General features: G+C 34.8%; 3 protein-coding genes across 5 annotated transcripts in view; 2 read left to right on the top strand and 1 right to left on the bottom strand.

The window, feature by feature from the left end:
• The window catches only part of LOC127836522 (DNA replication licensing factor mcm7-A-like), a 194240-nt gene that overhangs the window by 76551 nt on the left and 98810 nt on the right, over positions 1 to 18879 (top strand). The gene's annotated exons all lie outside the window — the stretch shown is intronic.
• Positions 1 to 18879, top strand: part of LOC127836524 (uncharacterized) — a 149573-nt gene that overhangs the window by 111373 nt on the left and 19321 nt on the right. The window lies entirely within an intron of this gene.
• LOC127836529 (major facilitator superfamily domain-containing protein 1-like) lies at positions 2008 to 18181 on the bottom strand. Its single transcript, XM_052363187.1, has 10 exons — positions 18076 to 18181; positions 15126 to 15222; positions 13091 to 13210; positions 11757 to 11883; positions 11211 to 11267; positions 9840 to 9996; positions 6697 to 6794; positions 4711 to 4823; positions 3597 to 3644; positions 2008 to 2725 (listed from the first exon to the last, which is right to left on the bottom strand). The coding sequence occupies exons 1-10, from the start codon at positions 18124 to 18126 to the stop codon at positions 2676 to 2678; spliced, it is 918 nt and encodes a 305-aa protein (XP_052219147.1). The 5' UTR covers positions 18127 to 18181; the 3' UTR covers positions 2008 to 2675.

Raw genomic sequence — 18879 nt, 5'->3', positions numbered from 1 at the left:
AATAGTTAGCGCATGTGCTCATGACGTCTATATTTACACGTCAAATGTCAAAAATCATATTCATTCCCGCTCAAAATGCAGCTTCGTATTGATTGTTTCATTATTTCTTTTAGCATTGGGTCGTAGAGGTATGATAAACTGAAAAACAGGTTAGTGAGGTTACTGCCTGATCTTTTTGCTACTTATCAGGCTCGGTACACATAAAATAACGGCTCGGCAAGCCTCGCCGTTATATTATTCTAAGCCTCGCTGATATATTACAACAAGAAATATCTGATAAAAAAATATATGGCGTTGATTGTGGTCGGTGTTTATGAACGATCAAAAGTTATATATAGACCGTTCCAGAATCGATAAATTGACAGCCGCCATATTGTCAGTCACGTGACTGTCCGCCATTACACTGCTGCTAACTTGTGCGAGTCTGCGATTCCAAAAGCCAAAAACGTAGAGAATACCCGCTTCACCGTTGTCGGATAAATAAATTACTTAATGAATTAATGTGAGGCGATTATCACATTTTTGTTGTTTAAATGATTGTTTGAAGTTGAGATTGATTGTTACAAATAAAATGTTTAAAAATTCTTTCGTGTATTTGTTTTTGTGTGTGTAATCAAGTGGTAATCATCGGCGAAAATTTGCCGGTTCAGTCGCTCATATTATGTCTTTGATTATACTTTTTACTCGATATTGAACTTGGCGATCTTTTAGGTGATTATACGGAACACTTGTTTAGTCAATTAATCGAAAAAAAAACTCCGAAAAAACACCTATATACTCAGTCTTATAAAAAGCGCACGTTTAACGCACATAACGCGCACATTTATCAACAAAAAGCGCACATTTTCTTGTTTTTTTGTTTTTGTTAAAAACTCACTTGGTAAGAAAAAGCGCACAAAAAACGCAGTGCCAATACCGCCACGTTTAACACACGCAAAACGTACTTAAAACGTACATTTCACACACTTTGTTGAGAAGGGTATCTCATCTGTTAAAATAATGAAATACAATCTACAAATTCATAGCGTGGTAAATTATTTTTAATGCAAAACAGAATTTTAATAGAGTAAGTGGTGCTAAATTTATACTGTTACGACAAAAGTTCTTAGCCTTAAAAGTGTGTAAACATCTGTCGAAATGGTTTGTTGACTATTCATCAGTTTGGCATCTTTGAATAACAAAGACTTCGAGTCGGATCAGCTGACATTGGGGGATTGAAACTCCCGGTACAGTATATTTCTTGATATTTATCTATCATTTTGGCAAGGATCAAGATACCCTTTGATACAGGTTGACCGTTTAAGTCAAAACTTTGATGATTGTATTTGAAGCTTTCGTTACAACTTATGAACTGAGTTTATTAATTGCACGCAAAATATTGTGAAGCAATTTTGAATGATATCATTAAGAAAAAAAAAAGACTTACATCTTACATCTATATTATTCGACATAAAAACAGCTTAACAAATACCTTTGATATACGGCAGTAAAAAGTGTTAAAATGCAATACAAAAATGAGCAATAATTGTCAAAGAACAATCTTAAAACAATCACATATCTAATTCAGCTTAAATATGTAACAGTCCTGTACATGTATAAACCAAATTATATGATTGAATTGAATATTTAAATCAATAATTTATACAGTAAATATAAAACAGGGCAATATAAAACGCACGTGGAACACATGCAAACGAATGCTGAAAATAACAACGAGTTATTATTCTTCTGGGGAAAAATATATATACAAGTTTAACGAACACAAAAATCTAGTACCACTAAAAATTAACAAGTACTCAGCTGTTTAATGCTTAAATCACGCTTTAACCCATTTATGCAAAGTGGATTCTCCCATCCTTCTAAATTGGATCAATTTATTTCCATAATTAGGAATGTCTTGTATATTTATTTCTATATTTAGAATATTTCTTACAAAAATACCTTGAAGCAAACAGCGCAGACCCTGATAAGACGCCGCATCATGCGGCGTCTCATCTGGGTCTACGCTGTTTGCCAAGGCCTTTTTTCTAGACGCTTGGCATTAATGGGTTAAGGTAATTGCGTTCCGTTACTGTGGAAGGCAAGTACTTTAGTTTGCTTTGCGAATTAGCTATCTAAGTATAAGTTTTAACGTCTCTTCTGTCGTTGTTGAATGCAAGTACTTTACTTTAATTTGCGACTTCACTCTTTTATGTAAGATTTAATGTCGTCCCAGCCATTTTTGAAGGCTACTACTTTATTTTATTTCAATATCTAACGGTATATTAATGTCCTCCGTACCGTTTTAGAAAGGCTAGTACTTAAGTTTGTTTCGTGATTTCTCTCTCTTTTTGTAAATGCTAACCCATTTATGCCTAGCGTCTAGAAAGAAGGCCTTGGCAAACAGCGTAGACCCAGATGAAACGCCGCATGATGCGGCGTCTCATCAGGGTCTGCGATGTTTGCTAAAAAGAATTTCTGTAACTAATATTCTAAATATAGAAATAAATATACTAGACACCCCTAATTTTGGAAATAAATTGCTCCAATTTAGATGGATGGGAGAGTCCACTAGGCATAAATGGGTTAAGGTCGTCCCAGCGCTTGTGTAAGGCTGCTACATTATTTTGTATTGCGGCTTTGCTCTCCAATGGTAAGGTATAGTGTCCTACCTGCCGCTGTCGAAGGCAAGAACTTCACTTTGTTTTGCGACTTCGCTCTTTTGCGGTAAGGTTTAATGTCTTTCCTGAAACGAAATTATGTAAAGACCAAATACATGTAACAAATCAAGGCCAATTCTTAAGTTTCTTCGCCTAAATTACGGGTGTTTATGACTGGTGTCGTTCCTTGTAGTCCATGTATTTTAATAAGGTATCGATGTTTTACTGAGACTAATATGCTACTACGAAAGTGGAAATGTATCCAGAAGGACACGATAACCCCTACTTTGTTTTTGTCTACAAACTGCACTTTTATTTAAAAACACGAAGTTTTATTGTATAATTTGACTTTTCAGCTCCAAGTATGCTATTAACGTATGAGATATGGCGACGGGTGTTACACGCGAAACGTCGTGTTACGATGGCTGATATTTCTGCCAATGTGTTTTACAATACATCAATATGTGGCTCAGACTTTTGCACAGACGGACCCACAGACGGTCAGTGCGACCGCAAAATGCCGCCTTCTTCGAATGGAGGGTTAACGTGGCATAAAAACTTAAGCAAACGTAACTCATAAAATGTGCATTTTGTCAACTAAAATGCAGGGGCAAATACTAAGAAATTGGCACAGGAACCGAAAATGTGTTCTTAATATTGATTACCGAATTATGTTGGTTAAATTGCTAGCAATATATCAATAAAAGTAGTCAATAATGCTACAACTATTAAAATGTCATTTGAGCCGCGTCATGCGAAAATGGGTTTTATTCCATATTCGGCTATCGCGCAGTGTGGTCAAGAGCTACGCTGACCGCTATAAAGTCACGCAAGCTTTCGTGACTTCATCAGCGGCTAATGTAGTTCCTGACAAGACTGCGCGATTGCCAAATATTGCATAAGACCCATTTTCGCACAACGCGGATCTATTGTGCTCATTTCAGAGTTCCCACTTACCTGAAGATGCGTCTCTCAAATACAGCAATAAGGTGAATACTATCGAGCCTAAAACAAAATATTATTATATTCAGCGTGTATAATAACGATCATCTTAAATTTCAGTTAACCCATTTATGCCTAGTGGATTATCCCATCCTTCTAAATTGGATCAATTTATTTCCACAATTAGGGATGTCTAGTATATTTATTTCTATATTTAGAATAATTCTTACAGAAATTCCTTTAAGCAAACAGCGCAGACCCTGATGAGAGGCCGCATCATGCGGCGTCTCATCTGGGTCTACGCTGTTTGCCAAGACTTTTTTTCTAGACGCTAGGCATACATGGGTTAAGCTGTTATTTGTTTTTTTTCGGGGAATGAACTTGAGGTCTAATTCATTAACACGAATTCAGTATAGTTCCTGGAAAATGGCCAACGTGCCATGTACAGATAATATCAAATATGTTTTTTTTATGAAAATAAGATTTTGCTTGTTATGGTAATGGTTTGATATCAACTTCATCTTACTAGGCAAAGTATATTATTTAAAGGGACTTGTTGATAAAGTTTCGTATTTAACAAAAAATCAAATAATTAATTTTCAATGAATATGTGTTGTCACATTAGAATAGTTCTTATTTAAATAATCACAATTGCAAGGGAACAATGTGTCTAACCTTGAGATCAAACCCGGGACGTCTAGAAACAAATGCTATTTATATTAATATCAATAAACCAGTAACACATTATTTTGCTAAATCATCATCATCATCACCATCATGACCACCATCATCATCACCATCATCATCATCACCACCACCACCATCATCATCATCACCACCACCACAACCACCACCACGACTACCACCATAATCATCATCATCATCATCATCATCATCATCATCATCATCATCATCATCATCATCATCATCATCAACAACAACAACTTCTAAAAAATAACATTATTTACTAGTTTCACGAATAAGAGACATCTGTACTGACTGGCTTTTGGGATTTAATATGAGATAGCTTTAAACTGAGTGGGTAGTGCATTATGTTGATGAGGAAAACCAAACAGATAATTTTAAAAGCATAATGTTAATGTAACTTAAATTATGTGGAGGTACTTACAAGTGGTGAACATAATGAAGAAGACCTCCAGCACAAAATATCCCATGTTATCTACAATGTAGCCTGTAATATAGGCGTTCACGGACTGACACACTGAGTTTATTGTAAACGCACTGAAATAAAAATAGAAAATTAAATTAATTCAAACGCATATTGTATGTATAACTATTATAAAGCATGCCTCGTTGTCAAAGGGCAGGCATTGTCAGTTCAGTTAAACAAACTGCCCCCCCCCCCTTCCCAAAAAAAACACAACCTTCCTAACTTGGAAGTTTCATCTTAAAAACCCGGTTAATAACAAACAAACGGCAATAACTCTAATAATATCTAAGCCCGATTTGTGGAGCTTGTTATCTTCTCATTCCCTCAATAAAATAATATATACGGTACATACCTATCAAGTTGCATGTGCATATCTATATTAGTTTTATGCTGCAGTTAAACATTCAAATAATAAATATACACAGGGCAATAACTAAAAACGCAAAAGTTAAAGTTGCATTGTGCTGCACATGTCCTAAGTAAGATCTACCAACCTATCAAGTTTCGATATAATACTATTTAAATTGTCAAGATAGACTCACTTTTAACAGAAATCATTAAATGGACCTTTTCACAGATGTTGGAATGTATTAAAATTTGTCATGAAATGCTTTAATTTGATTAATGTACATATTGGAACTGAATAGCTCCAGCATATACACAGAATAACATTTAAGAAAGAAAAATTTTATATTCAAGTGGGCTACAACCACTTGCCCTTTGAGTTAAAGTCTATCGCGCGAACAACTCGGCCATCTGTGCCCATATAGTGAGAGGCGTATTTTAAAATATACATATGCAATCCTCGTAATGTCACAAACTATAACAATAACAACAGACCTCTCCAAGTTATTCAATCGTACGCGTGTGTTAAGCTTTATTATTTTCAGGTTTCTAAATCATCAAAAGATGCATATACTCGATATTTTAGAGCATATAAAACTGATCCGTACTACGCAAAAAGTAATAAAGTACCTCGCAAAATATCCTAACTACAGCGAACGTTGGCAATTCTGAAACATTTTATTTTAAATTTTTTCCATTTATCATAACGTGGAAAGGTCTCTTTAACAAAGGCAATAACTCAAAAAAGTTATTTTGCTATGCAAGTATGTATTATCTATTTGACCCAGTTGGAGAAGGCTAGTTTTTAACTCACTAGTTAAACTTTTAATGAAACTTAGAACAAATCTGGACGTTGCAGTTGTCAGAGATATTTTTGTGCAAATTAAGTCTATAACAACAATTAAAATATTAAAGGAATCCTTAGCGGCTAAAAGATAATTATTCTTGTTATTTTTAAAGTATGATCATAACAATGGAACATATACAATCTCATAATATTATCAGGGAAAGACAGACATACGGACACACATTGATTGTGATTCCGGTTTACACCCTCCCTTATCTCGTGATGTGAAGTATAAGTACTAACAAATGTGCATGTGTTGTACACATCAATAATATCAACACTTTCCTTAAGGGCATTGCTAAAAAATCCTAGTATTGTATCTGACGTTGAAAGGCTGTAAAAATGAATAAGTAAGCAAATATGTCTACTTTAAATATTTTGTGAATTGCAAATGGTTCATAATAAATCATATAGGCCATATAACATTCCGATATACGAACTAAGTGGAAAGGAACCCTACTAGCTTAGCTAACTTCCCATTCATATAAACGTAAGTAGTTTGTGACTTATGTTGTAAAAACATTCTTGAATAATTATGTTGAAACCCCATTCGGATTATTTCATGGTTTTGACACATTTCCGGTATAACCTATTTATTATTGGGCCGCGTGATGCGAAAGCGTAAATTCTAATCAGTCTGTGTCCAATTAGCCTGCTAAAAAATACGCGATTGTTCAGACTAGTCTTAAGCCACTCTGGCAGCTAATGGCAATTAAACCCATTTTCGCATGACGCGGCCCCTGCGTACTTACATGCCAAACGCGGTTCCAAGATGATTGGGCGCTATAACATACGTCACAAGCGGCTGCCAAGTGGTCACAACCAGTGAATAACCGAGTCCTAATAAAACCTGCAACAAGAGAGGATTCTCGTAAATATGGTATTCAATGCAAATCCTGGTGGCAACTACGATAAGTGAACCGTTGGCTATACATATAATATGATTTCCGTTTTAAATTATCAAACCTTTCATCTGTATTTCTTTACGATTTTATAATTTTGTGTGGTTGTTTTTTCGTTAAAAAATGGTGTAATGTGTATACAAAAATGCACAGACGTGTTTGTTATTCTGAAATATGTTCGTCTTTCATTGACACGATTTTCAATGAAGTTGAAAGTCTAGGTTATTAATTTGTGGTATGGCTGGAGGGAAGGCGGGCGGAATGCCGGATGAGCTCCCGTCTCTAACGTTTGTTTCTTGAACAAATGTTCATGATTATACGGATATAACATGCTTGTATGGGGTCCCAGCTTGGGAAAGTATATGGCGTATTTTGGGTCAAGGTCAAGGTAAACTTAATAACAAGAGGGCAAATACTGGCCCTTGAGCGCTCACTTGAGAGTTCACGGACAACACTTGATCTCAAAGAAGGCACAACATTAGTCAGAGAACAACATGACAGACCTAAATGAACAAGAAATTTGCCCGTAGAGCACGGACGCCCCTACATTAACCTATTTAAGCCTAGTAGACTCTCACATTCTTCTAAAATGGATCAATTTATTTCCAAAATTAGGGATGTCTAGTATATTTATATCTATATTTAGAATATTTCTTACAGAAATTCCTTTAAGCAAACAGCGCAGACCCTGATGAGACGCCACATCATGCGGCGTCTCATTTGGGTCTACGCTGTTTGCCAAGGCATTTTTTCTAGACGCTAGGCATAAATGAGTTAAACGTTTGTCTTTAAACTCTGCTCATGTCAAACACAAGCTTTTAATGGCCATGATTGACTTTAAACCTCTAAATGCGCTCTTGACCTTTGAGGTAATAGACAAGTGGTACACTCGACACTCAGTCTCCTCATAATGGTCATTTTAGATAGGTTGTGTTAGATTGAATGATGAATTAAAAAGCTACAGCGTGGATAAGCTGTTTTATAGCAACATTTGACTTTTGAACTCTAAGTGTGACCCTGAACTCTGAGGTAGGGAGACCGATTCTACACACGAAATCCCAGATGGTTGCCATTAGTGATCAATTATATTTAAAATTTGAGGTAAGGAGACACGTTTAACACGATCAACGTCGTGTAATGATGAATATTTTTTTTGTTTTAAGTCATTTTAAAATCCATAATAATATGGCAATATTTTGGTTGAGGCAGAAATTTTCAAGATATTGTATGGGCACATTTTACTTTTGATATCTAAGTGTGACATAGATCGTTGAGGAAGGTATACTGTTTTTTCTCACGAAATGCGGCCTCTTCGTGGTTTTCATTTGCGGTTAAAATATCTTAAAATCTTAAAACATAACTACAAGGTTCAGTCCAATCAAGCTCCTTTAAGGCCAAATTTGGTCTTGAACTCTTAAAAGTGACGATGATCTCGAACGCAGGGAGACGAGTTTTACAAGCAGCTTGTCGTCTTGAGATGGATTGCACTTGGGCCAAGTTATTTCATAATCCATCAAAATACTGCAAAGATATAGCTTCACGGATCATATTGATTCTCTAAGATGCAGAGACGGAAATGAGTGTATGCTGCCTTCTTCATAAGGGGGCATACACATGACGAAATTAAAATAACAATAACATACACACGTCACACACAAGTTAAGTGAACTATCATCAATAACATTGCAGTCAACGGATGTAAATAAGTCAATATTTTCAATATAAATAAGAGTGTCCCACATTCTTATGTTACATGAGCTCACCTTATGATTAAAGAAGTAACAAGGTTTTTCTACGATTTGACCTGGTGACATAAAACGTACGCGACCCAGATTCATACTCGGTCTAATATTTCAAGATAAAGATGCCGACCAAATTTTAAGCCATAATAATTGCCAATAGATTGTTAACAATGTTTTTCTCATATTTAATATAGAGACCTTTTGTGATGCATATGGCCCAAATAGATTCAAACACGCATATAAACTGCGAAGATAAACATTCTGACCACGTATAATGGGTCATACATGTGACCTATGGTAAGTTTTTGTCACATACTTGACCTCGTGACCTAGTATTCGACCCAGTTGAAAATCCGGCCAAGATATATTTCAAATGAACACTCCGACAACGTTTCATCAAGATTGAGTCATATATTTGGCCTGTATATTGGTAACAAGGTTTTCCAAAGATTTAACCGTGTTACCTAGATTTGGGACTCACGGGACCCAGATTCTAACTTGACAAAGATAGTGTCATTCCTAACCAGTCTGACTAAGTTACATCTATATTGGATACAAATGTGGCCTCTTGAGTGGTAACAAGCTTATAGTTAACAACGCACCACATACACCGCACACCAGACACCGCACGTCGACGGACGCCGGGCATGTTTTCTGCTTTAAAAGTCGAGTTGGGAGAGAGATATTGTCCTGAAATTGTGTAAGTAGGTAGCTATTATGTATCCCTAGTTTGGGATTCCATTTAAGCAAGAAATGGTCAAGGGCAAGGTAAATATTACCAAAACAAATATGTGTACCTTTCATTTATTTTTTAGAGGAATTGTTCTAAAATGTTTTGTGTTTGTAACTTACGAGCAGACCTAGCTTTGGTTTGCCGTGTTGCCAGTTGATTTTACCTTAAGGTCACTGTAACTCAAAAAGGAACAATTATATCCGCCCAATAACTTCAACACGGATGGAGGTATACCGTTTAAATATCACCTATTTTGGGATTGAAGAATTATTGAAATTGAACTCATTTCTCAAACATTGAAACGTGGTTTCGTGACATTGTCATATTCCTTGTTATTAATAATTGTTAAATACGAACGTGTTTAAAATATATTTTTACAACAAAAAACTTAAACAACGATTTAATTCATCATCGTAGTTCTGTGGTTCATGCAATGTTTTATATCGTTTAAATCTTAGTGATTGCATTAATCACCTGATACTGTTTTCCAAGTTTTATTATTTCTATAGTTTACTTACCGTGCATGCATATGGTTCTACAACTGTGAATGTCAGTAAAAGGTGACTGGCTAAAGAGAGAAACAGTCCGGCCAACATCCAGATAAGATTTCGGCCCACTTTGTCTATTGCAGCTCCAAAAAGCGGTATCGTCACTGCCCCGACGAGGAAAACCATGCTGAAAACATGAAACGAAAATAGCACAGACGCTCAGTTTTCCGGGTTTGTAAAGTACATACTAGTCGGACTGGTATGCCTGCTTGGTTTATAAACAATTATACACAATGTATTATACTATTATAAGCATTAATGATTGGACAATATAGTGGATCGTGAAATGTCGTAGTTGACAGCACAACTGCGTAAACAATCACCAAAACACATGTATATGAAAATAACATGTGTAATCCCATATAACTGATCTACCCGCGATTTAACTAAATGGAATGACTCTGGAAAGTTATGCGGATCCGTGACAAACCCCCTACACCGAAACCATTTCACTATACCCCCTACACAAAACCCCCTGTACTACACCAACTGCACTAGACCTCCCTGCGCTAGACCCACTAAACACCCTTCATTTGACCTCCTACACTAGACCCCTGCATATTACAAAATAATGATTTAAATTACATAGCAAATTACCCATCAAATTGAATAATGTTGAATAATGTCTCTACCACAAGAGTACATAAACATTAACGATTCGAAATTAAAATAAAAAGATATAAATCATTATAACCATGATGTTTTTACTTTTATAATTCACTGTATTTTTTTAAAATTAAAATTATACATCCATAAGTTAAAAATTCAGACAGTGCCCATTACCTTTGCTCTTTTTTAGATGGTGTTGTATATTTTGTTACATAAAGCAGTGCATTTTATGCGTGCAAACATTTGAAAGTAGGTAGTAAGAATTGTTATATGGAACAACTGGAAACCAGGTTTGGCCGCTAATTCACTTGATTTACATATCAACATGACCTTAATACATGAAGTAATGTTTTGTAACTCAAATAAAAGTAGCATCAAATATGTGTATCATATGTGAATATTCATTACACATAAAGGCATAGAGTAGTAAAACGTACCAATACATAATAAGAGTTCCGAATCAAGTAAACACTGTTGCTTTTTAATTAAGAAGTTGCAAATCACAAAATGACACGTGAACATGTACCTTTCGTGTTCGTGTTCCGGTGTCATATCCTTTGTTTTAACTTGATAACATATATTTTCTACATGGTTTCAAAATAATTCATACAAGAAATTATGCATTTTGTGTCGCACTAAGTGACTAAAAATACAAGCAATGGTATACTAGAAAAGAATCTAAAGTGGATTGTTTTTGTCGGGAGAGAACTATAGTATTATAAAGCGTCGTACCTATTGATTGCGTTCGCTTCATCCAGGGATCGGTCGTATTTCTTAACAAAGTACAGCCTGAAAACATAACATCGACGAAATCAATCACACGTCGTAATGAATGTGGAATTTTTGAAGCTCCAGAAATAATATCAGGATATAAATCATTGTTTACTTGTATCATTTTTAAGGGACGACACTTTCCGCTGAGACTGGATATTTGTTTAAAAGAGACGTACTTTAAACGAATAATTCCATGAAGCGAAAAGTTTTTCTGCAATAATGATAGCCGTAGCATGTTGTCAGTATACATAGTTCTGAAGACATTCCTGTAAATTCTCCGCACTAATGTTTTGAAGACATTCCTGCAAATTCTCCGCACTAATGATATAATTACAACGCATCGATATTAATTACCGTGGGTTATTTGACAATAGACTATGATATACAAATATTATTTCATAAATAACAATTACTGACATAGGTCGCTTGATTATTTCTAAATGTTTAATAGCCAAGGTAATATCGGGAAGACTATATGCTGACAAAATGATCTAACTTCCTTACTCTCCCTGGGCAACGAAAGGAAACAACTGCATGTAGTAGAGAGATACACTGATACCAATGAGCCAGAACGAGGCTGGAAAGCGTCTCACGTCTGAACACGTGGTCATTGATTGGTGCTCCTCCGTCTCTGAAACACGAGATCAATAAACAACCATTCAAATCACTGAATGAATGTTGCAGCTTTCATGTTGACTGCATTTCGCAAAAAAATAATATATAACAGACATTGACCCTCCGCATCCAATATGCAATCCCATCCTATATATGGATATACTGCATGTATGTGCGTTGTTTCACGTTTTGGTAAATTGACAAAATTGAAAAAAGTTGTTTTAGATTCGCAAATTTTCGTTTTAGTTATGCTATTTGTGAGGAAACAGTAATACTGAACATTTTCCATGCATTAAAATAGCCATTAAAGGCAGCTTTTGACGATTTAAAAACCTGAAAATTATAAAGCTTTGCAACGCGAAACGATTGGATAATTTGGAGAGTTCTTTTGCTGTCGTTATGTTTTGTTAAACTACTAGGATTGCTTATATAAAGTATAAAAAAAAACATCTCAAATTGTATGAGAAAGGATGGCCGAGAGATCTTAGAACTTTTATTCCAGGACTCCAGGGGTCAGTGGTTCGAGCCCTGCTGACGGTTACTTTTTTTTTCTTCTTGATTGTTTTTACTGGAGCTTTTTAGATCCAATGTTTACATTTATTAATATAAAGCATTTAATGACAAACTTCAAAACATGCCAAAATCTGTGAAAAAGGCCCCTTTAATTTGTTATTGCGTTATTTAACACAAAACATTCATTGATATCTAGTATTTCAGTGACCTTAATCCCCATCTGCAATCTCAGTCTAAGTTTTGATGGGAAACATCTATGTAAATAGTTGCATAACTATATACTCACTTTATTTTTGCGTGTCTTGGTTTCATGTTTTTTTTTAGATTACAAGCAAAAGTGATAATAACATTTACCTCATGCATACTACATGCGACCCCGCAAGGACTGTTTATTAGGTATTCATGTAAATTAAGTCGCATTTCAAAAGCGTAATTTGTTATCGAGTTATTGAGAATTTAAAAAAGATAAAAATCGCTTTACACGTTGATTCGTATTAAAGCCTAAAAGTTGAACTATAATCAGAATGACGGAACCAAAAAAATACGTCCTCGGTAAAATTAGAAAAATCGCTGATTCGTATATTAGTATTATGTATATTAGATATATATTTACAATAAGAGATTATATGTACAGTTCAATACCATGTCTTGTATATACCTATTTTGGAGATACATACAAACTAAACAGCGACATTCTCATATACATGTACCTTTTTTGTTGTCATTTTCATCGTTGCTGTTATTCTTGTTGAACCCTAGTTTGTCTGCTCGTTTGTCCATGATCGCAACTAGCACAGAACATAACGTAGACAACACTGCTATACAACTGCCTGAAAATACAGTAATACACAAATAAACAAGATAATTCGTTAAATTGATATTCCCCGCCAAATAAATTTCTTTATGGGTGAGTGCAGATTGCAGAACTAAAAGAAAAGTTTTAAGCGAAAGGTTGAGCCTTTTTAATTATGTTTTTTAACTAATTTGTTCATGTGATGTGTGTGCAGCATACAATATAATGCTTATTTTTTTCATGAAACAATAACTCGAGAGGTGAAAAAAGTCTTATATATCAATCGTTTGTACTTTCCGAGTAAAAGCCCGTAAAAATAATTACTTACAAAAACATGACAAGGGCAAGAAATATAAACTATGAACGAAGGGGATTGTGGTTCTTGAGCTTTCAATATTTATATTAAGGGTATATTTAAAGACTCGCCTTTTGAAAATTTCATCTTAATATAAACTAAACGTACAGACCGTTGCAGATTAAACAGACGTCCGTCTTTAGATTCTAGGTAAAACCATAAATAAGTACTTAACGTTTAATACCCATTCATATTGAGCGCAGGACTCGTATTTTTTTTAAACATAAGTCACATATATTCACTTAGTAAATTTTTCTTCATTGTCTCCATGATGATGCCTTGCATGCGATTATGGTTTACCACCTAATTTAATTGGTAACAACGAAATAATAAAAATAAATCTGGTACTTTAAGGGATTTCACCTATTGTTCCAATTAATTGTCAATGCCGGGGTTATTAAATTCCATGGCAACACGGTGGTGGTCTGTATATAAAACAGATTTCGTAATCAGTTTAAACATCTTTATTTTAGCACGATTGCATAGCAAGCCTTAGGATTTTTTGAAACGCTCTCGAATCCGTTTTCTGGGCCTAGGAACCAGTACTTTGTGTCTATGCAGAAGATTTAAAGAACGATCCCACAGTGGGGATCGAACCGTGACCTCCCGGTCGCTAGGCGAACACCATATCCAGTACGCCACGGCGAGATAAATTTTGTAATTGAGTAGAGGTCTCCCAGGTTGCTGACGATGAGATCTAATGTGTCTCCTTGTTAGGACGATATACTATATAATCAAGCTAATGTTTGTTTTGAAATGAAATATGTGTACTTTTTATCTATTTAATAACCATATAATCCGCATATATTGAACACAAATCTTTATTTCATATGCATTAATTATAAAAGCTTGTATATGTCATTTTCGCAACACATGTTCAGACATGTTTCAGCAATTGTATATGCCATATGCTTCACAGCTAATGACTGACATCTCTTTACTAAAATACTTCACGACCTAAGCACTGCATATTTGAGAAAAAAAATATTCCTTAATATCAAACAGACATGTATGCCGCTCCTGAGACATTTAATTAAATTACATTTCATGGATCATCTTTAGCTTTGAGCGCGAATAATTATTACAACCAACAACATTATTATTGTAAATTATTGTATTAGGGCAAACAAGAAAATATCGTTTGTTTTCACTAACACAATCCAACAAATCAGGAAAGGAAGGCCGTCTGAACTTTGATTTCGATTACCTTTTTACGATCCCTAACTTTAATAAGAATACGAAATAACATGCCGAATTCATCCAATTATGTATTTAATATTATTTTTTCGAAATTGTTTGTTAATCTTATATTTATTAAAGTATATTATTGGAGGTAGCAACATATTGAAATATTAACAGTTCACTTTTGTAAGTATGATCGAAATAAGCAAAAATGATTAAAAATACATAAAATAATAAGTCTCGGGCCGGCATAAAAATTTTGAGTCGGTCGGGCACGTGGCAACAAAAACCTTTCTAGCCTTATATGTCTGACTGTTTCAGTTGATCTAACATATACATTTCCATATTTTCACCTAATTTCCTGTTATTGTTTAGTCTTGTTACACATTTTGACACATCAGAAGAAAGTACCCACCTGATAACAAGGTAAATCCTAGAGCTTCCCATGGCACAGTGCACTTCAACAGTTGCTGATATATGGGGTCCATCATATTGAGGGTCATAACGCTACTCTGAAACAGCAGCGCCATGAAATATTGATTGCCCGAGTTGACCCATTCGATCAAAGTAAGTGTAGAACGACGAAGAATGATTACACAAATAATTAAAAAAATCAAAATAAATATGAACGGATTTGTTTAAACAAAGTAACGTTTTATAAATTAAAGGCATGTACATGTAACCGCAATGAATGCGAACATTAACGTTCATTGTAACGTTGGGGCACGCACATACATGTACATGTTTTTAGAACGCATCAGCTGATAATGCAAATAAAATGGATGACATTTTCAAATGACTGTGCATTCTTTTGATATTGGTTTATGTATAAGAGTACGTCAGCATTAATGATGGAGCATATCTTATCATTAGGCTTTACTTCAGAATAGTTGGGATATAGAGAATACTAGGTTAGCGTTGAATACAGAGAAGTTTATGTTGCGAGGCTTAGAACGCCGGAAGCGCGAGCCTTGGCGAGCGCGTTCGGTGTTCGAGCCGAGCAACATAAACTTCTCTGTATTCAACGCTAATCCTAGTATTCTATTTATCCCATTTGATTTTTTCAACGTGACATTTAACAAAAATAGATCTAATAACCTTACTAATAATTTTAATTCAGTCATAAAAGCGCTTAAAATCTAACAAATGTAACCATGCGTAGTGATATACATGTATTTGTTCTGGTACGCAAAATAGTCTTTAAAAAATTCACACAAACTGTAAAACAAGTAAAAATATCACCATATGCCTACATTTAATTTTACGCAGTATGCGAATTTTAACACATTACGACCGCGAAAAGAAGATTTTACTTTACTATAATTCATTTTATTTTCGAAAGAAAATGATCAAAATCCAATATGGCGGCGATTGCTCCTGACAAAATGCTGTCGATGTCAACATACATGTACACCATCGACGACCTAGTTCTGGCTACCATAACTTTAAATGTCGCTTTTTATGATTTTTGACTGGCGCGACTTTGTACAGGTCTGTCAATAGTCTAAATAAACTGTACGCTGAAGTTTCTTTAGCTATCGAAGACCTTGACAATTTTGACGAGTAAACAGACAATTGCAGCGACTGACACTTTATTTGACAAAATATAATACAGGGCAATACGTTTTCCGACTTCGGACGACGAATTTAAGGACGCGCAGAACGTGTTTTTTATATAATGTTATGGGTATGCCATGTGTGATCCGATGCATCAATGGCGCCCATGACATGGGCCATATTAAAATCATTTCCCCGAGAACAGGGAACGACAAAAGTACAAACAAAAATCAAAACACGTAAGAACTAGTATCTTACCTTTAATTATCCTTTAAAATCCATTTAATAATCCATTTAATTCAATAATTGACGATTTGCATCCAGGGTCTTCAATAATTATTTTAGCATAGTTAAATAAAGACCCTCATGCCATTCTATCACTTTATTCAAATGAGTTTATGAACGCGATAAACTTTCTTCTTCGTCACACGTTACGTCATGTACTCTACATTACTGCTGTTCAAATGAACCGGAGCAGTTTATCTAATAATAGCCGTTGGTAAACTCGGTTGCATTTGCAGATTTCTGCATACAAACATAATTATGTTTAAACTTGCACAATGTTTTATTTATCTATGGTAAATGCCCTTATTGTACGAGAAAATAATTTAATATATAAATACACAAAGAATGGAAAACATTCCAGTACACAACAGATAAATGAGTAGAAAATACCCGTATACAAAATGGGACGTTCCCAATTCCAGTGTGGTGCTATTTTTACCATCTTATACTTTACACAGCTCTATGCCTTACGTGAATTGAAAAGGAAAGCAAACATAGCAGATTATTCATGAACTGTGCGATATGTGTATGGCTTGTTGTACATTCTTAATATTTAAGTTAAATGTCAAAAGTATATGCTTTGGTTATAAACAATGCACATTACACGAAATAAGGAAAATGTGATCAATTGACAATTCAGATATGTCGACATACAGTACATGTAGAAAACATGTGAAATAAGTCGCGTTTATAATAAATCGTCCAAAAAAATGGGGAAAATGAAGCAATAAGTATGTCAATTTATGACGCCATCAATCAGCTGATTCATTATACGGATGGCGAAAAATTATGTCATATGACTAGATTTAAAGGTTGAAGGTCGTATAATTTTGAGCTTAAGTTTTGTCGACTTTGTTTCTTATGAAAAATCATTCAGTGGTAAAGTAAATATAAATAAAAAAATAACAAAAAAAAAAATCGTGTAATTTTATATTTTATTTCAACATTTCTTTTGGTGAATATGTCATATATATTTTTTTCTGCAAAATTTGCACATTTTCTTCTTATGGGTGACCTTATAATTCGGTCAATGAACCAAACAATATCGACCTAATTTTAGCGCATATCGCATTACGTCATTTAAAAAGTAGTCCGTGCACGCGACAGGTATATTCCACAGTGTTGAATACAAGAAAGTATATTCCGCAACGTGTTATACCGTCAATGTCGCGGTGAAAATGGGATAAAAAGCTGTCATGCATAAATGAATGACGTCACGCTGTTATTTGAATGACGTCGTTAGATTGTGTCTTCTTTTTTTTATAGCAAACTATGCCATTTCTTCAGCTTGTTTTTTCAGTACATGGTTCTTAAAAAATGATGTGATAAATAGAATACCGAGTGTATGTCCTATGTATACAGATTAGTTTATTTGCTTGCCACGAAAATATCATCCCGTCGCCAGGGCTCGTTGCTCAAGTTTTCCACGCCAAGCTCAGTAAACGTATCTTTCTTCAAAAATAACACTGTATTATCAATAGCTATATTCAACATATAAAATTATCGGCAAGGTCAAATCTTACCGCTCGGGCAAAGCTGATTTTCAAACCCAGCACCATGTTCAATTCCTTCATGTGGAACCACTTAACGACCAAGTTGTCACAAGCGATCACCAAAGTACTTGATACGAGTCTGGAAATAATGTACATTAACAATGTGTTTCTGTGAGGTTAACATGAGTTAAAATGAGCATAATATATACATAAATTTGCAAAATACAAAGCGACCATGAATATATTTTTTTAAGTTGAACGCCCCTATTACAACGAGTCGGCTACGGGTGTTACGATTAACCCATTTATGCCTAGTGGACCCTCCCATCCTTCTAAATTGGATAAATTTATTTTCAAAATTAGGGTTTCTAGTATACTTATTTCTATATTTAGAATAGTTCTTACAGAAATTCCTTTAAGCAAACAGCGCAGACCCTGATGAGACGCCGCACCATGCGGCGTCTCATCTGGGTCTTCGCTGTTTGCCAATGCCTTTTTTCTAGACGCTAGGCATAAGTGGGTTAAGTACGATAGATCTACTAACGGGTTAACAAATGAGAAGGACTTATTGGTGTTACAAATAAGTAGAGTCCTAAGGGTTTCACAGAGTCTTCGACTTAAAGCCATTGACATTAAACCGAGTACATTTTTGCTCGGTCCACCAAACATATTGTAAATTGGGTAAATAGTATATTGGGCCGATAGTTCATCAATTTTTTAGGTCACTATAACGATCAAAGTATAAAATGGTATTATGCTGAGCCAAATCACGTTATGGTTACTGTTATTTGTTTTCAAATGCATGATGATTATTAACACGAATTAAGGACAGAC

Source organism: Dreissena polymorpha, chromosome 6, assembly GCF_020536995.1.
Source record: "Dreissena polymorpha isolate Duluth1 chromosome 6, UMN_Dpol_1.0, whole genome shotgun sequence".
Lineage (NCBI taxonomy): Eukaryota > Metazoa > Mollusca > Bivalvia > Myida > Dreissenidae > Dreissena > Dreissena polymorpha.
Note: the sequence above shows the minus strand (reverse complement) of the source record. Positions and strands in the feature narration are given on the sequence as shown.